Raw genomic sequence first — 25,296 nt, forward strand, 5'->3', positions numbered from 1 at the left:
CTGCCCCTGCTTCTGGGGAGAATAGAGCTGTTCCTCCCAGAGATTCTGCCCCTGATCGTGATGAGACCAGAGCTGCTCCCCTCAGAGATTCTGCCCTTGCTCCCTGGGATATCAGAGCTGTTCCTCCTGGAAATTCTGCCCCTGCTCCTGGGGATATCAGAGCTGCTCTCCCTGGAGATGCTGCCCCTGCTCCCAGCTCCTTCCTGGTGTCCTTCCCACCTGCAGATCCCACTCTGAGCTGCTGACTCACAGAGAGGAGCCCCTGGAATCAGGCAGAGGGCAAGCAGAAGGTGTTTGGTTTACAAATCCTGCAGCAGGACCAGAATTAAATCCAGCCATGGGTTTCCAGGAAAGATCCAAGGGCGGCTCTGTGGAGGCCTCCCAGACACTCCAGCTCTTCCCTGAGTGTCAGGGATGCCACAGCATCACCATTCCCAGCAGGCAAACATCAACACAGACTTTAGGAACACCACCCACCCAAATTTTTGGGGTGAAACCAAAGCTTATCCAAGGATTTTGAGGAAGGGAAACACTGACATGCCCTTGCTGAGATCCCCTCAGTGCTTTTCCCAGCAGGAAAGCTGGACACACACCCCTCCAGCAGCATCCAACACCCCTTCCCCCCACTGCTACACCCTTTCTTGTTGGATAAATTTCCCATCTCCTCTGTACCATTTAATTAAAAGTTAACACGAGCTTTTTAAAGCAGAGCCTGCTAAGCAAGCGCTTTGTTAGAGCTTAATTATATCCCTGCTCGGTGCTGCAAGAGAACATCACCAGGGCCAGCAGGAAAGTCCTTGAGGAAGCTCACATTTACACCTCCCCCATTTCCCCGAGCACCAGCAGCTCCTGGAGATGGTTCTGATAACCCTGACCTGGAAATTCACCCACAGCCCACGGTGAGAGCCTGGAGAAGGGGACCCTGAGCCACTGCAGCCCCCCTGGTGCCAGCGTGGCTTTGCCAGTTGTGCCACCCCAACACACAGCCTGGGCCTTAAATCTTCTCTCCCTGCCAAAAAATTGAGTTTCAAGTGCTGGGTGTGCACCAGGGTGCTGGATTTTGGGAGGAGTGATGGCCACAAAGAGCCCCAGTGTTGCAGGGACGTGGAGGGAGTGGCTCAGGAACAGGTCCCTTGTCACTTGGAGCCCATGGAAGGACACTCAGGGGAGGGGCAGCAACGCCAGAGGTGAATTCTGCAAGATTGCAGAATTCTCCATGTGAAATTGCAGAATTCTCCACAGCAAAAAAAACCCCATGTGAAGCATTTTGGCAAGAGAGAGGGGCAAGTAAAAAAAAAAGAGGAAGAACAGCAACTCCCAGTGACTGGACTGGGAGACATCAGAGCAGCACGTCCCATGCCCCATTGCCATGGGCTCCCTGGGGGTTGCCCCACACCTTATTCTGTGCTGGTGCCCTCCAGGTGAGCTCACCTCTTTGGGTTGCTGCTTTCCGGCTTGCTGCTGGGTCAGCAGCTGCAGGTGAAGCTGCTCCTGCTGCTTCTTGTAGTATTCCTGCAGCTGGGTAGGGGAGAGAGCAACGGGATCAGCAGGGGAACCTGCCTGTGCCCACCTCACCACCCCGTGCCCACCTCACCATCCTGTGCCACCTCACCATCCTGTGCCACCTCACCAACCTGTGCCCACCTCACCATCCTGTGCCACCTCACCACCCTGTGCCCACCTCACCACCCTGTGCCCACCTCACCACCCCGTGCCCACCTCACCATCCCGTGCCCACCTCACCACCCCGTGCCCACCTCACCATCCTGTGCCCACCTCACCACCCCGTGCCAACCTCACCATCCTGTGCCACCTCACCACCCTGTGCCACCTCACCACCCCGTGCCCACCTCACCATCCTGTGCCCACCTCACCATCCTGTGCCACCTCACCATCCTGTGCCACCTCACCATCCTTTGCCACCTCACCACCCCGTGCCCACCTCACCACCCCATGCCCACCTCACCACCCCAGTGCCAAGGCTTTGCCACAGCCACTCCAGCTCCTGGCACTGTCACCAGGGCTCCCTGTGTCACCCGGTGCAGGGCAGGAGGGAAAGCAGCAAAGGAACCCTGGGCATGCATTGCCAAGGGCTCTGGATGCCCATGGCTCCTGAACCCCCCCTCAAACACCCCCCAATGCCCACCCTGATGTTTATTTTAATGCCAAGCTCGACAGAAAAGCAGGCTGGCGTGCTCTGGCACATCACAGAGCACCTCAGAGTGGGGAAACCCCAGTTTTGGTGTGGTGGGACCCCAAAACACCCCTGACAAGTGCTGTGAGAGTCCCAGCTGGGGAGGACCAGGAGCAGCCACAACCCCTGGCCTGTGAGAGCTGGGGGCAGTCAAAACAGCCCCTCAAATCAGAGCAGAGCTGTTTAAACCCCCCTGGATCCCCAGAGAGGGTCCCAGTGCCCACAGGCAGCGCTGGGACCTGCCAGCATCGCCACCAGCTCCCACCCTGGCCCCTGAATAAACTGTGGGTGATGGATTTGCTGCGTGCAGGGAGGGGGAGGAAGGCACGGGGAGGTCAGTGAGACCCCCCCCAGCCCCTTCAGGGGCTCAGGAATGTCCCTGGGGGTGCTGGGATGCCTTTATCAGCCCCAGGGCTGTTTGTGTCTGAGAACAGGTTTGGAGGGGCTGGGTGTTTACCCCCGAGCCAGCCCGAGCCAGGGAGCTGCAGAGTGGCCGGGCTGGGAGCAGGAACATTGGGTCAGGGGTGAGAGGTGTGATGTTTGGTTTGCTGCCGGTGGAGAATGTGAGCTATTCCGGCCTGGGTTGTTTAATTTGCAGTCAAACGTGTTTCTTTATCCGGCTCCAAAGAGGCTTGTGGAAGGACCCACCCAGGGTAGTGTTTACCCTTTGTTCTTTCCCCGGGGCCAACCTTGAATCCTTATCGGGCTGTTTGGAGTAAACAGGTACTGGAGGCAGGAGGAAGGGTGTGGAGGATGCTTGTGGGGTTTCTCCCTCTCTCCCTCCTTCCCGCTGCCGGGAGCTGTTTACCCAAGCAGACAGATTTTGTTTCAGAGTGGAAATCTGCTTTTTTTTTTTCCTTCTCCTCCTTTTTCTTCCCTCCCCATCTGACTAAAATCTCTGAAAAGGCCGAGCAGGGCCATGAGAAACAAAGCTCAGCTCTGGAGCTGGACACAGGCACCCAGCAGTGGCCACGGGGGCTCTGCTTGGGGCACACTGAACCAAGGGCAGCCACCCTGACCCCGGCTTCTCCCAGGAGCTGGGCAGCTCCAAATCAGCCCTTGAGCAGGAATTTTGCAGGTTTTGAAACCCTGGCTCAGGATGGCAGCACTGTCAGCACCTGCAGCTCTTTCCATCCCTGGACGTGCTGGGAATCCTAAAGGAAAGGTGTGGAAAGCAGAAGGAGGAAAGGACCCATTTTTGTGCCTCCAACCAACCCCAGCATTCCCAGAGCCCGGTGGGAATTGCCTGGCTGGATTCAGTGTTACCTGTTGCAGCATTATTGCCTGCTGCTGCTGCAGGAGGGCCTGGAGCTGGGGTGGGGACAGGATCTGCTGCATCTGCTGCGGCGTGATCATCTGTGGGGACATCATGGCCACGGACACGGGGACCTGTGACAGCAAGGACATGTCACCACTCCCAACCCCGACCTCCCCAAACACCAACAGTGCCTCTCCCAGAGCATCCCCCATGTCTCTGTCACCTCTGGATGTCCCATGGTGCTGCTGGCACCAAAGGAAGCTTCCTGAACCACGAGAGCTCTGAACAAGCTGAGAGCTCTTCTTTGAATGCAATTTAGCTGGGGGAACTGGGCATCAAACCACAGCTCCCTCCCCTGCTGGGAGCACGGGAAGGGTGGAGGGAAACGCCAGGGAAGTGGGAAGATACTGATCACCCAAATAACTCTGCAGAGCAGAGCACTGAGGAAGAGGTTACGGGGTTCTCCAGGCACATCAAAGCTTTACCTCCAGCTGACACCAGTAACTCCTGTAATTCCTGTGCCAAGAGGAGGGAGGGCCGAGGGAACCTGCCAGCCCCTGCCTTTGGTTATCAAAACACGGCTCCACACCCCGGGCAAAGCTGCTGGGAAGGTGTCAGTGATGGATCCCAGCCCTGCTGGGTCCTGCCCAGGTGGAGCAATGCCCGGATGGAGCCATCAGGAGCTGCCTTGTCCTGGCCTCCCACCAATCCCACCAGCCCAAAGCCCTTCCCGAGGCTCTGGGCAGGGTTAGGGCTTCGTTGTAATTGAATGACCCTCCTGGATGCCTCATATTCCTGGGAAAGTAAATAAGAATTGCTGGTCAGGAGCCACCAGCAGCCACGAGCTCTTCCAGGGGATCCCAGGAAGAGGCAGCAGCTCCTTGGCATGTGGGATGGGGCAGAGCACGAGCCAGGATCCAGCTGCATGCCAAGGAGCCAGTTCTGACCCAAACTAAACAGCTCCTCAGGATCTCAGGACCTCAAAGAGCAGAGAAACCCAGCAAAATCCCATGGAGAGCCTGGTTCCTGCCAGCCCTCCCAGTGATGCCAGCCTGGAGCCCTTGCAGCCACTCCAGCAGGGATGGCACCACAGGGTGGCCCCGTGCAGTCCCTCCCATCTGTGATGGGTGTCCAGGTGACCTTCAAGGGAGATTGCAAAGCCTTATCTATTTACTCAGGCATTCTGCTGCAGGGAGGCGTCGGGCACGGGGCGAGCTCTGTTTGTCACCAGCGTTTCCCCCTCCAGCCGAGCTATCAATTAACTCCTCTGACTTCCACCCAAGGGCTGGAGCTCAGCACCCTGCAAGGCTCCACACCCACCAGAGAGCCCTGAGCACCAGCACCCAGTGCAGAGCTGCTGTTTGGGCACCCAGGTGCTCGCAGCCAGCTGTGCCAAGCCCCGGGTGAACATCTGGGCAGGAGGGAAGCTGGCGAGGAGAGCGAGGGCTGGAGCTCAGGAAGGAGCCCCAGCACCCTGCAAGGCTCCACACCCACCAGAGAGCCCTGAGCACCAGCACCCAGTGCAGAGCTGGTGTTTGGGCACCCAGATGCTCACAGCCAGCTGTGCCAAGTCCCGGGTGAACATCTGGGCAAGAGGGGAAGCTGGCGAGGAGAGCGAGGGCTGGAGCTCAGGAAGGAGCCCCAGCACCCTGCAAGGCTCCACACCCACCAGAGAGCCCTGAGCACCAGCACCCAGTGCAGAGCTGGTGTTTGGGCACCCAGATGCTCACAGCCAGCTGTGCCAAGTCCCGGGTGAACATCTGGGCAAGAGGGGAAGCTGGCGAGGAGAGCGAGGGCTGGAGCTCAGGAAGGAGCCCCAGCACCCTGCAAGGCTCCACACCCACCAGAGAGCCCTGAGCACCAGCACCCAGTGCAGAGCTGCTGTTTGGGCACCCAGGTGCTCGCAGCCAGCTGTGCCAAGCCCTGAGTGAACATCTGGGCAGGATGGAAGCTGGCAATGAGAGCGATGCTCCCAGGAGCGCTGCTAATTTCCCTCTGTCGATTCATCAACTCCAGCACCCATCAGAGAGCCCAAGCACCAGCACCCAGTGCAGAGCTGCTGTTTGGGCACCCAGGTGCTCGCAGCCAGCTGTGCCAAGCCCCGGGTGAACATCTGGGAAGCTGGCAAGGAGAGCGAGATGCGCGCCCAGGAGCGCCGCTAATTTCCCTCTGCCAATTCATCAGCCAGCAACGTGCTCGGAATGAGAGCCCCTAATTAATTGCTCCTCCACATCCCCCCCCAGGCCCGGGCGGGCTCCCCGCCCCCTCCGGCGGCCCCTCGAACACGTTTGCTGGCATTTTCAAATCGGAGGCATCCTAATTACCGGAGAGTTATAACACCTTCCATTTCTCGCCCAGCGGACTGACACCCTGTCAAGAGCAAAGAGAATTGCCAGAGGTTTTGACAACACTAATTGCCCCTATAATCTAAAAACACAAAGGAGAGGCGATTAGTCGAGAGGGCCCCAGCTCTCGATCCGACACGAGGTTTTCACAATGTTACAAGAAAACAAAAGTGACGCTTTTTAGAGTTTGATGGCTGCTAACAAAAGCAGAATTATATTTTCATACAACCTTTGTCTGCATTAAATGGCTTTTTTTTTTTCCTTCCCCCCCGCTCGGATGCGGAGCTGACACGGAGAAATGGTGGCGGATCCGTGTGGGGGTGAGGTGGGGATGGGGTGAACTTGAGAGGGGCATCTGAGCTCTGCTGCTTCCTTGGCTGCTGTGAAGAATTTCCCCACAGCGTGGAAAACGTTCCTCTCCCAGTTAAGGTTTCCAGGGAAAGCAGCAACTTTTAGTAAAAGAGGAAATTCCCACTTACAGGCGGTTTTGCTCCCATTCATCCCACGCCTCAGTGCTGGGAATGTTCCAGCACTGCCTTGACCCCAGTGTGGGCCAGCAAACCCCAGTGCTGGGGGGTTTCTGTCCCAAGCTCTGGTGACACTGCCAGCTGCCTCTGGTGGGGACAGGGAAAGCTGCTGCTCTGGCAAAACAAGATGGGAATGGAAATGGGGATGGAAATGTCCATCCCAACCTGGCCAAAAGCCCCACAGGGATGGGACACCCCTTCACCTGCACCCATGGCCCTCAGTGACAAGATTCCCTGCGGCAGGATGTGAGTCCAGCCTGGCATCCCTGGATATAACAGTGGGATTTGGGCAGCAACTGCCTCAAAAACTGGGATACATGAGAGCTGAAGGGTGCCAGGCAGAGCAGCACAGGGGCTGTGAGGGGTGAGTGCCACCCAGCTGAGGGGTGAGTGCCACCCAGCTGCCACCAGCCCAGGACACCAGAGCAGCACAGGGGCTGTGAGGGGTGAGTGCCACCCAGCTGAGGGGTGAGTGCCACCCAGCTGCCACCAGCCCAGGACACCAGAGCAGCACAGGGGCTCGTGAGAGGTGAGCGCCACCCAAATGAGGAGTGAATGCCACCCAGCTGCCACCATCCCAGGACAGCACAGCAGCACAGGGGCTGTGAGAGGTGAGTGCCACCCACATGAGGGGTGAGTGCCACCCAGCTGCCCCCACCCCCAGGCACAGGAGCAGCCAGGAAATGTCCCTGCAGCCAGCACATCCCCTGGGAAGCAGGTCCCGGCAGCAGCAGCAGTGGCTGGGGACCAGCCCGACGCGTCACGAGCTGGCATCTGCCAGACACCGAGTCAGGAAGGGTTTGACTCACGCCTTGGCCGGCTGCCACCCCGCAGAAAGTGCTTACTAACAGCTCTGGCTGCTCCCAGAAACAGCCGGCGCTGCTCGGGCCGGCCAGCAGCATCTCCAGGGGCTGCTTTTCCAGGCGGGCCCAGCTGGGATCCCCGTGCCAGAGGCAGTGGGTGGAAAAGCAGGCAGGTATTCCAGGGAATATTCCCTCCCTGAGCCAAAGCCAGCTGAGGGAAGCAGGACTTGGCCGTGTGGAACGAGGCAGGATGGGGAGCGAGGCTGTTGAGAAATTTTTCCTGGATTTTTTTGGGTTGTTTTTACGGGAAGCGGGTTGAACTCGCAGGCACAAGGCAGAGCGGGGGAAGCCACAGCCCGGCAGCCTTGGCTTGCAGTGCCACGGTGCTGTCATCAGAGGGACAGTGCCCTCCTGACCCTGGGGACAGCTGCCTTGGCACGGCCTGGGGACATCCTCCATCAGCATCCAAACATCCCTGCTCTGCTGTCACCCGGGCTGGGAGGTCACTGCAGGAGCCACCGTGTCCCCAAGGGCCAACGCATCACTGCCACTACGGGAAGGGGCAGCTCCTGCTCCACGCCTCAACCACACAGCCCAGACCTCGTCCCCCCATCCCTGCTGGCTCTGGGATCACGGGGATGAGCACCCCTCTCTCTCTCTGCTGGTTTTCCACAGAGCTCAGGGATGCACATCCCTGCCCTGATCCAATCTTGGGGTTTAACTCCCAGTTAGAAACAGCAGGGAACATGTTTGTGCTGTTTTTTCTAATTTTAACCACTCTTTTCAAATCCAAACCAAACAGAAACAAATTGAGGAGACTGGGAACAGAAGGGAGGGAACAACCACCAAAAGCAGCTTCAAGTTGTGCTGTTTTAAGGGCAGGGGATGAGCAAATCCCACCCCAGAGCACCCAATTCTCACAGGACCAGAGCAACCCAACCTTCCTGGCACATCCTGGCCTCCCTTCCTGCACTCAGCATCCCTGGGTGAGCTCCAAGATCCAGCTGGCTCACACAGTCTGGGAGTGCTCCCAGTGCCAGGCAGTGATGCCACTGACACTGAGGTGACCCCAGCCATGGCTTATAAACCCTGACGGGTGGCACAGGGCCACCCAAACGCTGCTGTGCCACCGCTAGACCTCACCAGGCTGGCATGAGACAATGCACTGAAATCTGCCCAGGGTCAGAGGTGAAATGAAGCTCAGCCCCACGTGCCAGGCTGGGTTTTGAGGCTGTGGGTGGTTTTAGGAGCAATTTTAGGAAAACTCTGAACAGCCCCAGCACCAAGTGAGTGCCCTGGGTGGGGTGGCAGCAGGGTGAACAGGTGGGGGGACATCAGGGAAGAGGACACCAGGCCCTGATGTTCAGCTTCCTGTGAAGAAAAGGAGGAATCAATGCCCGGCATGTTCAGCCCAATGCGTATCCTCGTTAGAGCATCCTCATTAGCACATCCTCGTTAGCGCAGCCTTCCTGCTGGGGAGGCCCCAATCACACCTGGCTGGGCTCCAGTCCCCACTTGGGGACAGTGGCAGCACAAGTGACAGCACTGAGCCCCCTCCTCAGCCAACCCTGTCCCCCAGCACCACCAGGGCAGGGTCCCTACATCCCCTCCGTGAGCACGGGCTGCTGGCACAGCTCTCACACCGATGATTCTACAGGGATTAAAGTGACTTTGCTGCTCTGTGAACCCAAAACGCCAATCCCAGAGCGGGATGGTGGCAGTGCCACCGGGCTGGCAGAGCTGGGGGCTTTGGGATGGAGCAGGGACAGACAGGGATGCTCCAAGTTCAAATGGAAAAACCTCGGTGCGAGCCCAGACGGACGGACAGGCTGCTGCTGGATTTTTTTTTTTTTTTCCCCAGAGAGGGAACGCAGAAGGGCTGGTATTGATCTGTCTTCATTACCCATTTCACTCAAGTTTCAAATCAACAAAATACACTTTTCCGCTCTGCTGCCCTCCCCGCTGCAGCAGACAAAAGAAAAGCAATTTCCCGCAGTTTGCTCCAAACTCCTCTCTCCTCCCTTCCCCGGGTGCCCTCCAGCCCCTCTCTCTTCCCAGCCACTTGATCCCAGCAGAGGCAGCTCTGAGGGCACTCAAAGAGGACACCCCATCATTCCCAGGTGCCTCCAAGCCAGCACTGGGGTGCTGCTTTTCCAGCACCTTCTGGGTTTTCCTGGATCCCAGGGGGATCTGCTGCTCCCACCATCCCAGGATGACAATGCCCTGCAACACCAAAAGCTCCCAAAAGCAACATTTTGCCAGTGCCCACCAAGTTTTCACGAGTTTTAAAGTTGTAAAGAAATAAACTTAGTTTTAAATGTTTTAGAACACCCAGAGATGGGGTTTTGGATTTTTTTTTCCCTTTCCTGCAGCTGTAACTGGAGCGACAACATGAGACTGTCCACACACACCTCATGGCATCTGTGGGAAGAAGGTCCCTACTCCAAAACAAACCCCAATCCAAGATGCTGCTGAGCCCAGCAGCTCCCTGCTTGTTTTTAAGCTCAGGCTGTCGGGAATGTCATTGATCCTGCTGGCTTGGTGCCCCAAAACTGTCCCGTCCCCATCAGCGGGGTGACAAGGAGAGTGCATAGTGTGGGCAAGCACGGGGGTCTCCCTGACAGCACTGGGACCCTCCTGCTCATTCCCCCAGGACTGGGGGCCAGGAACCATCTGGCACAGAGCTGAGAGGAGACAAAATTCCCCATGCATGTGGAAATCCCTTCCCAAACTTGTGGGGCTGCCCATCCACAGGCAGCAACCCCAAGGACACCCCAATTCTCAAACATCCCCACCCTGCTTCGCTTCCTGCTGCCTCCAAGCCAAAGAGGGCTGTGCTGGGACCCAGCCTTCCTCCTCCTCCTCCTCCTCTTGCAGCCGTCCTGGCCAGTCTCATCCACACCACGGTGCCTTAGATAAACTTCCTTTCAAAGGAGTCTGCTTAATCCCCTATCTCCCCTCGGTCAGATCCCGCTCCAGCTGCCGGCGGGGCCGCGGGGGGAGGCACTGCCGGGCGCTGCTGAGTTATGAGCTATTTCTGACTCACGTCTACAACTTTCACAAGTCCTTTTTGCAACACGGAGAGAGAAAAAAGGGAGGAGGGGAGGGAGGGAGGGAGGGAGGGAGGGAGAAGAAGGAGATCCAGTTTGCTCCGGCGAAAGCCGCTGGCCAGATGGGCAGCAGGGAGGGGAGGCTGGGGAGCAGCGCGGGATGTTCGGCTGCATCCAGCCGGGAATAGCAGGGAGAGCAAGGAGGGATAAGGAGCAGCAGGAGGAGGAGGAGGAGGAGGAGTGCAGGGACACACACCCACAGAGGGGAGCGAGGCGCCGGTTACCGGAATCTGACTTCACCCTCGCCGCCTTTGTCCTCTGCAGACATTTTCCATGCAGTGACTGCATTTCCTTCCTGCCGGCACCGCTGGAAAAAGCCGCCTGTTTGTGCCGTAGGAGCCCTGACTAATTCCCACTGCTCCCACCCAGCTGCTGTTTCCCAGCCCGGGGGGTTCTGGGCTCTCCTGACCCCTTGGCAGCTCTGGGATTTGCTGCTGGATGGCTCAGCCATGCCCTGGCACAGAGGATCCAGGGATTGCCCATCCCAGCCTGGCTCCTGCTGCCACCCGGCTCAGCCTGGCACAGGCAGGACCTCCAGCTCCGAGAGCGCTTGTGCTAATTACTTTCCTTTGTTAATTAAACCCACGTGGCTCTAATAAGGTAACCTGCTGTTCTCCGATAAATTTAATTAGCCTGAAGGGAGAGCCCCTCCGCACAGCTATTTAAATTGTCACTTCCCATCGCCTGGGCCTTGCTTCTCTCCCTGCCTCTCCCTCTCTCCAGATTTCACCCCTCTCCTGCCCATTTTCTGCCCTTTTCCTCTGGCAGAGAAGGGGAGCAAAGGGAGGTGCCCCATCCCTACAGGAGCAGGATGTGCCAACCCAAAGCCCATTTTCCTGCCAGTGCCACAAATCCCCATCCCAGCTGGGCCTCTGTCCCATCCTGGAGGACCTGCCCTGGCTCCATCCCAAAAGATTGTTCCCTTTTCCAGCCCTGTGCCACCCTCACAGCACCCAGCATCAATCCTGGGATGCTCCAACCCTGGGAAACTCTGTCTCCAAAACACTGCCCCAAAAAATGGTGACACACAGTGACCTCCCCTCCCCAGCCATTCCCACACACAGATAAACCTCCAAGAAACTTCTGGAGGTTCCCAGAGGATTAAACTCCTGGAATGCTCCAACCATGAGGTGACAGGGGTTTGTGCTGTCCCCAGGAGGGGGTGACAGGGGACATTGGGGCTCACCTGCACTGCTGGCTGCTTGCCCTCGTTGCTGCTGGGGGAGCTGAGCCCCGTGGCCTGCTGCAGCAGGAACTGCCGAGCCACCTGCAGAGCCTGCAAGAGAGACACAGGGGTGGGCATGAGCAAGGCTCCCTCCTCCTCCTCCTCCTCCTCCTCCAGCTCTGGCTCCTTCTCCATGGATTTCCCTCACGGGATGGGTTTGATGCACAGAGAGGGCAGCGCTCCCCAGTGCTCCCTCCTGCCACACCAGTACCTCCCATTAGAGACCAGCACCTTCCCAGTTCCCATGGGGACAAACAATCCTGTCCTCTCCCAAAAATCCCCACCAGTCCATCCCATTAGAGACCAGCACCTTCCCAGTTCCCATGGGAAACCTGTCCCAAAAATCCCCACCAGTACATCCCATTAAAGACCAGCACCTTCCCAGTTCCCAATGGGGACAAACAATCCTGTCCTCTCCCAAAAATCTCCACCAGTACATCCCATTAGAGACCAGCACCTTCCCAGTTCCCAATGGGGACAAACAATCCTGTCCTCTCCCAAAAATCTCCACCAGTACATCCCATTAGAGACCAGCACCTTCCCAGTTCCCAATGGGGACAAACAATCCTGTCCTCTCCCAAAAATCTCCACCAGTACATCCCATTAGAGACCAGCACCTTCCCAGTTCCCAATGGGGACAAACAATCCTGTCCTCTCCCAAAAATCTCCACCAGTACATCCCATTAGAGACCAGCACCTTCCCAGTTCCCATGGGGACAATCAATTCTGTCCTCTCCCAAAAATCCCCACCAGTCCATCCCATTAGAGACCAGCACCTTCCCAGTTCCCATGGGGAACCTCTCCCAAAAATCCCCACCAGTACATCCCATTAAAGACCAGCACTCTCCCAGTTCCTAAGGGGACAATCAATCCTGTCCTCTCCCAAAAATCCCCACCAGCTCCAGCATTCCCACCTCACAAGGATCATTCCCAAACCCCAGCTCTGACACAGCCACTCAGAGATCTGTCCCCTGGTTGATTTATTTCACAGCCACCAGCACCACAGCTGTCCCTTGTGCCCAAAGCCACCATGGGTATTTAATTTTATTAACTGGATTTTGTGGCAGAAAGTTCCAGCCAGGTTTAGGTGAAGCCAAGTGCAGGATTCCAGCCTGAATCAATCCAGGAATTTGTCTGAGTGATGGTGATCCAAGAGGTGCCCAGCAACCCACACAAGTGACCACCTTGAAACCTGATTGTTTTTAGGGGGGTTTGCCTAGAAAAAGTGATGAGTTCAAGTTTTTACAGGGAATCTCACAAAAATCCCACTGGGAATCCCACAAAAATAGTGAAAAAACACTAGAAATAGGTAAAATGCACTTGTGAAAAACACAGGTAGGTACAAGAGAGCCATGCCCAGCACCGTGGGCAGCTGGAGAAAATGGGAAATTGGGAAAATCCTGTGAAGAGATGAGAGAGAGGAGCAAGCGTGAGCTGAGAGAAAGAGCTTGGGAGCCAGGAAAAGGAGTAAAGCTCTGAGGAAAACAACCCAGTGCTCCCAGACCTGTTTGCTCCTTATTTCTGCTTTACAAGGATTCTTTTCCTTCCTTGTGGGGTTTTTTGGGCACGTTTTTGAAAAATCTCCTTCCTTCTTTCCCCCACAAATCCACTCACAGCTCAGCAGATGCCTCATCTGTTGATCCAAACCAAGGAGCACCCACAAAACCCTAACCCAGAGCCCCTCCTCAAATGGAGCACCCATGAAAAGTAATTCCCTGCATTTTAGGTCCCATTTCAGGTCCTCCCTGTGCTCCTGTGCACAAGGGAACTCTTGGGATGAGCACAGGGTGCCCCAGCTGTGCCACATCTTTGGGTGGAAAATCCACCTGACCCACTCTGTGCTGCTGGACAGGCACTACAAGGACATGTGGAAAATGAGAGGGAATTTCCAGTTGGAGGCTGAGAGCAGAGGGTTTAACACACCCAGGTTTACTTTATAAAAAAATTACAATTTCATAGCAGGAGACTCAAACCAAACACTCCAGACACAGCACTGGGCACCCTTGGCTTGTGTTTGTCATCGTCCCACGAACTAGAGAGCCCCAAGAAAATCAAAACTTGAGGGATTTTATAAGTAAATGGATCCTAATTTCCTATTCCTGTGGTGAATTTACCAGAGTTGTGTCCTAGGATTGTGCACCCAGAGCTGCCCCATGGTCACTGAGCAATAACTCCCAAACTTCCTTTATCCAAACAAGTCAAAACTCAGATCCTGGAGGACAAACACCACAAATCACCGCTGGGAATCACTGATGGAAAAATCCCATGGTCCTGATCCTGAAGCTGCCTCAGCCCCAATGTTTTCTTTTTTCTCCAGGGCATTTTATTTTCCCTGTTATTACCAGAGATAGATGTGCATCGGTAATGCGAGCACAAAAACCCTGTGACAGTTATGACAGCTCAAGGTCTGATATTTTAATTACTTTTAGAAATGAAAACAGTAATTCCAGTTAAAAGCCAAGGTGGAGGAATCCACTTGATGGCAGCTCAGGCCCGAGGCTCCCACCAGGATGGGTGCTGGAGCTGCATCCCACATCCCCACAGCAAATCCCCGAGCTTTAGCTGCTTTTCCAAGTGTCTTTTAGCACAGTTTTCCATGGATTTGGCTTTTCCATGTGCAATTCCTGCCATTTTTGCAAGCACCACCTCACAGAGGAGACCCAGTGAGGGCAGGGCCCTGCCCCGGCCTAGCAAAAATCAGCGCAGCAAGGATGAAAAATAAAGGGAGAAAAGCCTCAGGAACAGAACTCCAGCACACAAAAAGTGCAGCACAAAACTTCTCCAGCACACAAAAAGTGCTGCACAGGATTTCTCCTGAAATTTCTCTTCCCAAAGTTCAAATTTCTCTTCCCAAGGCCTGGCTGGCCCGGGGTGGCGGCTCGGCCCCACCGCGCCGCCTCTCAGGGGGGAATTTAATTCACTTCCCGCTGGCTCCCTCACTTTGGTGTGCTCTGAAGCACGAAATTACAAAGATTTACAGGGAAAAAAAACCCGACATGGCCTCACAATTGCACACAGGGGCCTCTCTGGCGAGCGCCCGGAGCTGCCCCCTCCCTCCATTGCCTCTGTCCCCTCTCCATCCTGAGCTGGGCTCAGCTGCAGACAGGGATGGAACCTGCTGCAGTATCCCTCAAACAGAGATGGAACCTGCTGCAGGTCCTTTAAACAGGAATAAAACCTGCTGCAATATCCCTCAAACAGAGATGGAACCTGCTGCAGGTCCTTTAAACAGGGATGGAACCTGCTGCAATATCCCTCAGACAGGGATAAAACCTGCTACAAGGTCCCTCAGACAGGGATGGAAACCTGGACAGAGCATGTGGAGCACCCAGGATGGAATTACAGGAGGCAGAGCCACCTGTCAGCTGCATTTGTTGCCCAAACAAGGCTGGAGGAGCAGCCTTGATGCTGAAGATGAAGATTTCCATCAGTCAGAGCCTTTCCATGGGGCTGAGGAGGTGGGAAGCAGAAGGGAGAGTTTCTCTGTGGGAGTAGATGGGATTTTACCTCTGTGAACCAGAGGGAAAATGATTTATAAATAAAAATCAACACATATCCAGGGTGTTATCCTGGTGTTATCCATTCAGCACACCAGCCAGAATTGGGAATGAATTCCTTGTGTCAAACTCCCTCTGATCAGCAAATGACCAGAAAACAAAAAAACAAACAAACAAACAAACAAAAACAAATAAAAAAACCCACAAACAAAACAAAACAATCAAAAAACCGACCCAAAAAACCACCAAAAAAAAAAAACCCAAAACCCAAAAACAAAACAAAAAAACCCAAAAAACCCAAAGCTGGCTCCAGCCCTGGAATAGGCCAGGGAGAGCTGCCTCACACCACACCTTGGATTAATGTGGGATTAATCCTCATCCTTGCCTTTTCCTCCTCAAAACCTGCCCCAGCAGAGCCTCTCCGAGGCCTAATTGGGAAGAAATGGATCAAGAACTCAAAAAAAAAGTTTGGACAGCATGGAGACATCCATGGTCATTAGAAAAGGAGGAGCCACAGCCTCCCCCCCAAAGAAAATCAACACAAAATAATCCCAGGACAAAGGAAAATCTTGCTTGGGGTATTTGGAAGTGCCTCAATTACCAGATATTTCACTTCTTGAGGATGGAGTTTTTAATTCCAGCTGGGAAGAGCTGCCCAAAACCATCTGAGGGATTTTCCACCTGGATCAGAGCTTTATATGGTGTTTTACCTTCCAAAAAGAATAAAAACACCTGAAAATTTCCATTAAAGCAAGAACTTTGCATGGAATGAAGGAGGAAGGGGATTTTTATCTTCCCTTTTCCCTCTGATCCTTTTGGAGGGTGGAGAGAGGTTGGGAAGGGATGAAAAAAATTGGTAAAAAAAAAAAAGGGAAGATTTTTTACACTAACCTCATAAAAATGACATCGTCACATTCCAGAATTAGAGCCATTAAAACAACACACAGGGATATTTTTAGCTGGATATTAACAGTAAATGATGCCATATTGAGGAGCACTTCCACCAGCCCAGCCCTGGCCTCGCTTAACCAGAACCAAATGGCTCCAAGAGATCCAAATGAACAAAAAATGACACAATTCCTCACAGGAAAATGAAAAAAAAAATTCCCTTTTTACACCCAGCTCTGTGTCTGTGGCCCAGCTCCAGCTGTTCTGCCCTGTTCCAATGCTCCTGGATTTTATTCCTCTGCTCCTGACTCCTCAGTCCTCACAGGCAGGAGGTTAAACCCAGCCCCAGTAATTAAGAGGACAAGGAACACCTTCCTGACAATCCCATCCTGTGGAAAAAAAGGGGAAAAAAGGGGGGAAAATGAGGGAAAAGGGGGAGAAGGGGGGAAAGGGGGAAAGGCAGAAAAATTGGAGAAAAAGGAGGGGAAAAAGGGGAGAAAAAGGGGAAAAAATGGGGAAAAAAATAGGGGAAAAGGAGGAAAAAAGGAGGGAAAAGGAGGGAAAAAAAGAGAAAAAACTGCTCCTGCATTTGTCCTCAGTGAAATATTAAATATGAATCAGGGAAGTGAAGAGAGAGATGAGTTTCACTTAAGTGCTCCGGCCTCGTTTTTATCTTAAATACCCTAATAATAGAGGATTACACAATATATCTGAGATGTGATCACATGTTTTATGGAATGGTATCTCTCCCAGGGCAGCAAAGTGCCTCTCCTCCCCCTCCACACCCTTCCCCAACTCCCAAAAAAGTCCTGTTTGCTCCTTCTCCAAAACAAGTCTTATTTTTGTTTATTCTTCCCTGTTTCTTTGACGTCTGTCTGCAGCAAGCTGCAATTTTTTGGGTATTTTTTGCACCATAAAACAACACCAGAGCAACTGGATTTTCCAGCTGGCTCCTTTTCCATGGATTTAGAGCTGCAAGGAGCTCCTGTGGGGTGCCAGACTCAGGGATTGTCCCCTTGCTTGTCCCAGGACATCGCTGCTCCACGAGGTTTGCACGGATTTGGGTTCTCCATTTGGAACTCTGCCGTGTCTGCAAGGATCTTTTTCCATCCTTTCCCTCCATTCCCTGCACCCCAAACCTGCAGTGACCCCATCTCTCTGCACCCCATGGATTCAAACACCAGCTGCTGGCTAAAAGCTGGAATTCTTTGCAGCAATTCAGAACAGAAAACACCCAGGAAAATCCCAAATTGTGGCTGAGCAGTGCTTTATGCCCACGCCTAAAAATCCAGAGGATCCCCCATCAAAGGGATGTGCCAGCCCCATCACCCCATGCCTCTTTTACTTTCTCCTTTCCTTTTCCTTTTCAGTTTCCTTCCCCCTTTCCTTTTCAGTTTCCTTCCCCCTTTCCTTTTCAGTTTCCTTCCCCCTTTCCTTTTCAGTTTCCTTCCCCCTTTCCCCCTTTCCTTTCCCCTTTCCCCTTTCCTTTCCCCTTTCCCCTTTCCTTTCCCCTTTCCTTTCCCCTTTCCCCTTTCCTTTCCCCTTTCCCCTTTCCTTTCCCCTTTCCCCTTTCCTTTCCCCTTTCCTTTCCCCTTTCCCCTTTCCTTTCCCCTTTCCCCTTTCCTTTCCCCTTTCCCCTTTCCTTTCCCCTTTCCTTTCCCCTTTCCCCTTTCCTTTCCCCTTTCCTTTCCCCTTTCCCCTTTCCTTTCCCCTTTCCTTTCCCCTTTCCCCTTTCCTTTCCCCTTTCCCCTTTCCTTTCCCCTTTCCTTTCCCCTTTCCCCTTTCTCCTTTCCCCTTTCCCCTTTCCTTTCCCCTTTCCTTTCCTTTCCTTTCCTTCCCTTCCCTTCCCTCTCCCTTCCCTTCCCTCTCCCTTCCCTTCCCTTCCCTCCCCTCTCCCTTCCCTTCCCTCTCCCTTTTCCTTCTCCTTTCCCAGGAAAAAGGGAAGGAAAAAGGGAAGGAAAAAGGGAAGGAAAAAGGGAAGGAAAAAGGGAAGGAAAAAGGGAAGGAAAAAGGGAAGGAAAAAGGGAAGGAAAAAGGGAAGGAAAAAGGGAAGGAAAAAGGGAAGGAAAAAGGGAAGGAAAAAGGGAAGGAAAAAGGGAAGGGAAGGAAAGCTGGCAGATCCCTTTGGGAGGTCCCTCCCTGTTCCCACAGCAACAGCCGGGACAGGGGAGGGGTCCCGGGCCGGGGGCTGCCCCCGGTGCCCCCGGGTGACCTCTCCCCTCGGCCAGCCCCTGCACAAAGCTGCCGGGAGCTATTGAGGCTTTTCAGCCCCGTCCTGAGCATTGAAATGCAGGGATTGAACCTCCCCGGGCTGGGGAGAGGGAGGGAGAGGAGGAGGAGGAGGGAGGAAGGGGAGGAAGGAGAGGGGATGCCCTTTCCACCCTGCTCTCCCCTTCCAGGATCTCTGGGAAGTGGCGTGGATTGGGATGGATGGATGGATGGATGGATGGATGGATGGATGGATGGATGGATGGAGGAATGTTGAGAGCTGGGTGACCCCACCTCAGCAATCCTTGCTCCAGGGACACCTCAAAACAAGATCCCTGAGCACCCCACAAACACCCCCATGGCCTCAACATCCCACCCACCTCCAGGCAGCACCCTTGGAGAGCAGCTTTAACCCAAAAATTCCCTGCCAAGACCTGCCTGGCCTGACACTTGTAAAAACAGCGAGGTGACAGGCACTGGAAAAGGCCAAAAATGGAATGTGGGCACAGAAATCCCCACAGACACAGAGCTTTGGGCTCACCAGGATGAAACTCTCACCCCTGCAGGCTTCCCAAGGTTTCCTGGAGGGATTTCACAAAGCTCAGTGAGAATCAGGATGGAGTGCTGCCATTGCAGGGTGAGGGAGTGAGCACACAGAGCAGCCCAGCCATCCAAAAACCCGGGAGAACGCTGGGTGCTCCTGGGGATGGAGCAAAACCTCCATCAAGCACCTAATTGTCCAAAACTCCGCTGTGGGGACATTTATTCCTGACCCCAGCTGGTGCTCAGCCTGCTCCCTGAAGCAGGAAGATGGATAATCCTTGGGATGGGTTCTCCCCCTTCCTTCCCCAGGTGCTGTCGCTGGAGGTGTCACTTGGTGTTTTTGGGAAAAAAAAAAAATCCAAGTGATTTAATAATCCTACATACCAGCCAGCTTCCCACCAGGAGAAACAACACAGGGGTGAAATGAAACATCAGCATGAACCAGGAGAATCCACAAGGACGAAAATCCCGATTTTCTGGAGGAGATCCCCCCTTTCACAGCCACGATTTGATCTTTTTGGCTGGGGGGGACACAGAGATCTCCCGTTATCCGCTGGAATTCCAGGAGGGAGAGCAGGGAGCTCCTCAGAGGGGCACTGGCAGCAGCATTACACGCATGATTACCCTTTGGATGCGGGGAACAGGGGCTTAGCGGCGTGCGGAACGCCTGTTATCCAGGTAATGGATTTACAGCACTCCCTACTAAAGTATCAGACACAGCAATTTTTTACAGCTTTCACGCTGGAATTTATGGCTCAGGGAGGCGATCTCCGTACGAGGAGAGGGATCATTGCCTTATTTAGTAGCTGAGCAGGGAAATTGATGCTTTTTTGCCAAAGTTTGTTTGGAAAGGTAAGCTGCAGGCACGTCCTCAGGGCTGAGAGGGGACACGTGTGTGGCAGGGGCTACCCCAGGGGCACATCCAGAGCTGCTGCACACACATGTCACTGTCACACGTGTCCTGCGGGTGAGGTTCAATGTCCAGGAGTGCTGGGAATGGGAAAGCAGATCCTGGAAAACCAAAATCCGCTCAGGCAGGACCTGCTCAAGGTTTCTGGTGACTCAGCCCCACGGATTGATGGGGGGCAGCGCAGGCAGGAAAAAACCAGCAGGTTTGGATGGATGGGCTCTGCTTCCCAAGGAATGGAGGACAAGGACAAACCCCTTGATTTTTGGGGCACCTCAACCACGAATGGCCAAACCTGGTGGAACCCAACCCCGAGTACAAATCACAGCAAAACCCAGTGCTGTCCCCAAACTGCATCCTTGCAGAACCCCGCTGCCCATGCAAGCCAGGTTTGAAGGAACAGGTTTGGATGGATGGGCTCTGCTTCCCAAGGAATGTAGGACAAGGACAAACCCTTAATTTTTGGGGCAGCTCAACCACAAATGGCCAAACCTGGTACAACCCAACCCCAAGAGTAAATCACTGCAAAACCCGATGTCACCCCCAAACCACATCCTTGCAGAACCCCGCTGCCTGTGCAAGCAGGGGCACCTCCACCACGAATGGCCAAACCTGATTTTTGGGGCACCTCAACCACGAATTTTTGGGGCACCTCAACCACAAATGACCAAACCTGGTGCAACCCAACTCCAAGAGCAAATCACAGCAAAACCCGATGTCGTCCCCAAACCGCATCCTTGCAGAACCCCGCTGCCTGTGCAAGCCAGGTTTGAAGGAACAGGTTTGGATGGATGGGCTCTGCTTCCCAAGGAATGTAAGACAAGGACAAACCCTTAATTTTTGGGGCAGCTCAACCACAAATGGCCAAACCTGGTACAACCCAACCCCAAGCACAAATCACGGCAAAACCCGATGTCACCCCCAAACCACATCCTTGCAGAACCCCGCTGCCTGTGCAAGCAGGGGCACCTCCACCACGAATGGCCCAACCTGATTTTTGGGGCACCTCAACCATGAATTTTTGGGGCACCTCAACCACAAATGACCAAACCTGGTGCAACCCAACTCCGAGCACAAATCACAGCAAAACCCAATGTCATCCCCAAACCGCATCTTTGCAGAACCCTGCTGCCTGTGCAAGCGGGGCTTGAAGGAACAGGTTAGCCTGCATTACCTGCTGCTGCTGGAAGTGCAGGAGCTCCACGGGGCTCATCTCTCCGTTGGCCTCGGCTCCGGCGGCTCCGTCGCGGCCGCCGCCCCCGGGGCCGCCCCCGCTGCCGCCACCGCCGCCGGCATCGGGCTGATTGCTCAGGCTGCTCACCCCGTTCTGCGCCGAGGGCGTGGAGCGGATCGTCTCCGAGGCAGATTCAACCATCATGACTCGCTAGCAGGACCTGGAGAGGGGAGAGAAGAGCCTGAGAATGGGGGCTGAGATCCCGGTGGGATGGGTGTCAAATTGTGCTGGGTTTTAGTTGTGTTCGGTTCGCACCCCAAAAAATAAATGTGGAGCTGCTGCAAACACAGTGCATGTCCCCAGGCAAAGCAAGTGCAACCCAGTCCTTAGGAAAATCCACAATTCCAGCTTTCCCTGAGCCTGGTGCAAGGCACCGAGCTCCAGGAATCCGTTTGTTTTCCTCAAATCCCAAAATATTTCATGGTGAGAGCACACCCGAAGCCCCAGCAAGACACAGAGCTCCAGGAATCTGTTTTCCCCTAAATTTCATGGTAAGAGCACACCCGAAGCCGCAGCGAGACACAGAGAGCCTGCACCTCATATTCCACCCTGAAAATCCTAACAAAGTCACAACATTCCCTCCAAGTGCTTCATCTCCCAGCAAACCACCACTTCCCAGCTGGAAAAACCACCTGGCAGGAGGTGCCAGGCTGAGGAAACCCAGAGGAACGGCACAGCAGGGATGTGGGAACGAGAGGCCGGCGGAACAGAGGTTGGAAAATCCTTCCCTTCTCCCAGTTTTTGCTCAGTGGGCTCAGATGAGTGGCAGGTTGGTGGTTGTGAAGCTGAGGGTGCCTTTTTCTAGGAGAAACTCCTGGATTTGGGCTGGCACTGGAGGAAACGGGACCAGCACACCCAGCACTGCTCTCTGCCACATCCATCCCTGACACACTAAACTGGCAGCACAGAATCCACCCAGCAGTGAGGGTCTCTCCCTCCTTCCCAACACTTGTTTTCCTCCATGGAAAAGCAGTTTTGTTTCCACACCCCTCCATCCCACCAGCACGGGCTCAGCGCTCACCCACCGCCGCTCGCGGAGTTTGGAACAAGACGGGAACAAAACCAGAGGGATGGGATGAAAAAAACACCACCCTCCTTTCTCTTTCCACCCTCTTTTCTTCCCTATTTCCCCCCTCCACACCCCAAAAGGCAGCGAGACAAACCAGGAACAACATAATTGCTGAAATGTGGCGTGTAATAATCGCTATTCAGGGGCTGATCATTCATATTAAACAGGGAGCAGCGAGCTGCTCATTTGCATGTTGGAGATTATCTGCATTTCAAAAGTCATTTCCGCAGGGGATATGAGTGACATCCATTCCCAAGGGGAGCTCCTGGCTCCCTCCCACTGTCCCAGGGCTCTGGGGGTGACACACCGGTGGCTGTGGGACAGCTCAAGGTTAAGGGGATTATTGAGATTTGGGTTTGGTCGGAGCAGCTTCGCAACGATGGGAAGCCGCTCCAACCTTAGCAGCAAAAATCTGGAATAAACCCCCTCACTTTTTCCTTAAAACTACATTATTTCCTTCCCCACTTTGAATTTCAAGGATTTCAAGTTCAGAAATAGGAAATTATTGCTGTTCCTATTCCCGTTTTCCCTCTGAAATCCACGAGGCCCCACGGGGAACGCTTCGTGTCCGACCCTCAAACGGCATCACCAGGGTCAGAAACTCATCAGGATTCCAGCAGGGATTTGACTTTTACATGGAGAACAGGAATATCCAGAGTTACAACAGGAAGTATTAAAAAAGGGGAAAAAAAAAAAAAAGAAATAAAGACAGTTTTGGAAAGGATATAAAACTTTCCTGGCTTCGGGCATAAACTGGAGTTTAACTGTTGGGAATTAGGAGGAAATCTCTGCTGGTGGAGGAGCCGTGGGCTCGCTCTGGTGGTTGCAGCCCCTGCCAGAGGCGGGATGCTGGAGCAGATTCCTGCAGCCAGGGTGATTCCCGGAGCTGGGGACACCGGGCCAGCTGAGCTCCCTCTCCAAGTCCTGTAAAACTCCACTTCCCGTTCCCAAACCCCTCTGGGATGCTGCAGTGTCTGGGATCCCAACAACGCTGCGAGGGAAGTCATAAAAGAAAGTCATCATCATAATAATGGCAATATTTCCATTCCTATAAAAAGTTTCGCAAAACCTTAAAAGAAAAAGCAAAACTAAAAACGAAGCCGGTGTCTGCGAGGTTATAAAGTGGATTTAAATTAGGAACAAGCACTTTTCCAGCCAGGACGGATCTGGGATGAGTGGGAAGAGCAGAGCTGGGCTGAGCGATGCCAGAGCACACGTGCAGCCCTGCACAGAGCCGGGGGGGATCCGCAGCATCCCCGCTCCTGCTGCTCATCCCTCGCAGTTCAAACACCAGCAGCGTTGCAGGGATTCTCCTCCTCGGCTCGGCAGGATCACACCTTCCCCCAGGCACAGCGGCAGGGACGGGGCCCAGACAGTCAGCGGGAAGATCCAACAACACCCACATCCAGAGGGAAAGGGTGGGTTTGCTTAAAAGGGGAGGGAGGAGCCCCCTCCAACGGCAACAGCAACAGAAGCTGCACAAATGGATCGTTAATTACCATTAATTACCATTTCAGACTCGCTGAACCACCGCTCCGCGTTTTTTGTTCCCCCCTTTTATCCAACCACGCACCTTCCGCAGGACAAAGGGAAGGAAACGGAGAATTACAAACGGAGCAACGAATCCCCCTGCCTTCGGCAGGACCATATGGCAACGAGGGTGTATTAATTACCGCGGCTTTTAATTAACAATTGCTTCATCTGAGCAGTAACATTTCCTTGACATCCCCCGACTCGCCGCTAACCTGCGCGGAGCACGCTCCATCCCAGCCATCAATCCCGCTTTATTGACATCCATCCCTCCCGCAAACAGGCACGATCCCAGCGTTTTCCAATTAACACCTCCGCACTCTCTAATTAGCGCAATTAACGGGCTGATGGATGCCCGGAGCTTCCCTGGGAGGGAGGGGCTGGGGATGCGGCTCCCACCGTGTGTGCCACAATTCCCATGGGAACACCATGAGTGTGCCATGCCAGGAGCCTGGCACTGCCACCGAGCCCTCCAGAAGGGAAGGATGAACTTGGAGGTGACCAAAACCACGGGCTCAAAGCAATGGATGTGGGATTTTAGGAGCAGCAAGAGCAGGTGAAGCAGTGATTTCCCCCCCCAAAAAAACTCACAAGGAATTTTGGCCCATCCCGACCTGATCCAAGCGATGCCACTGCTCCACCTGTTCCAAGGTCAGAAAATTCAGTGGCACTTCCCAGCCTCCAGGACCTGCTGGAACAGCTCAGCCACACCACGAGCTCCTCAGAAACCACTGCCCCAACACCAATTTCAGCAGCTTTCCCTATTTTTCATTATCCTCGACAGCTCCGTAATTTTGGGCTGCCCTTTGTGGGCCACGCACGGACCCAGCGTCACCTCCACCCTGCTGTCCCTGTCCTTGAGCCTCCATCCCCACCACTGTGGGTTACCCTGCCCTGAGTGTCCCCAGCCACAAACTCCAAGAGCTCCTAAACCATTACCCACGAGGGAGGGATGAGGATTAAATACCACTGGGAAAACCTTCTACAAGCTGGGGCAGCACAGGTGACACACAAACTGACACTGAGAGGTTCCAGAGGCTGTTTCCACCCTTCCCACCACATCCCAGTCCCAAAGCAGTATTTCAGAGTTATCCCAGTCCCAAAGCAGTATTCCAGAGCCTTCCTCCCTTCTCCAGCCTAGCCAGGACACGGAGGGGAGCAGGCCCTGGGTACCGGTGGATCCCGAAGGAGCACAAAACCCCCAAGCCCTCAGAAATCTGCAGGATGCTCCTCTGCACAGCTGGAAGGAGAAGAGGACTCAGGAAAGCTGGATCCAAGGCCCTGGATCTGCTCCCAGCTACAGAAAGTTGAGCAACCTGCCCGTCCTGCTCCGGCACCGCCAGGCTTTAGGAAGCGGCTGCTAATCCTAAAAGGCTTCGCTGGAAGAGAAGCAGCAGCCCAGGATTGCTCCAAGAGTGGCTTTTTACCCTTTAATTAACACATAAACACATGGAAATGTGGAAAGGGGATTAAAATAAAAGTCTGGGGGAGCTGAGAGGAATCCGGAGCATTACTGTAAATTAGAAGATATTTAAGGAACCAGGGACCGGCTAAGCCCAGGCACTGCTTTAATGGGATCTCACCTCTGGGCACTTTCATCTCCCACTTTCATCTCGCTCCCAGCAACTTCTTTGGGAAGAGCCAACCTCTGGTGCTTCACCTTCACCCCGTGGCTCTCCTCACCTGTCTCGGTGCCAGCTCAGCCCAGCTACACTCGTGGGCACCAGGGATGGGCAGGCAGTGAGGAGCCTTCGCTGAGAACTGTTGCAATCTTTGCTGCAGTGTTGTTCTTCCCTCTCTGCTGGGGCTCTTCTCCTTTCTCTGCAGCACAGTCCTTTCTATCTTCTCAGGGGCTCCTCTTGGGCTCTTGACCCACCCCTATTTATCTCAGTTGCCTTCACGAGCTACAGCTGCTGCCCAACTAAGGACCCTGCAGCTGCAGCTCGTTTGGAGTAACT

The 25,296-nt window shown here is 54.3% G+C and overlaps 1 protein-coding gene across 6 annotated transcripts in view; it reads right to left on the reverse strand.

The window, feature by feature from the left end:
• The window catches only part of FOXP4 (forkhead box P4), a 63,026-nt gene that overhangs the window by 21,700 nt on the left and 16,030 nt on the right, over positions 1–25,296 (reverse strand). For all 6 annotated transcript variants that reach the window (XM_074528139.1, XM_074528137.1, XM_074528138.1 and 3 more), the window contains exons 2-5: positions 20,680–20,899; positions 11,424–11,513; positions 3,461–3,583; positions 1,432–1,518 (exon numbers count right to left, since the gene is read on the reverse strand). In XM_074528139.1, coding sequence (XP_074384240.1) covers positions 1,432–1,518; positions 3,461–3,583; positions 11,424–11,513; positions 20,680–20,883 — 504 coding nt within the window. In that variant the 5' untranslated portion in view covers positions 20,884–20,899. The remainder of the gene's footprint in view (positions 1–1,431; positions 1,519–3,460; positions 3,584–11,423; positions 11,514–20,679; positions 20,900–25,296) is intronic.

Source organism: Zonotrichia albicollis, chromosome 28 (genome assembly GCF_047830755.1).
Source record: "Zonotrichia albicollis isolate bZonAlb1 chromosome 28, bZonAlb1.hap1, whole genome shotgun sequence".
NCBI classification, from domain to species: Eukaryota; Metazoa; Chordata; class Aves; order Passeriformes; family Passerellidae; genus Zonotrichia; species Zonotrichia albicollis.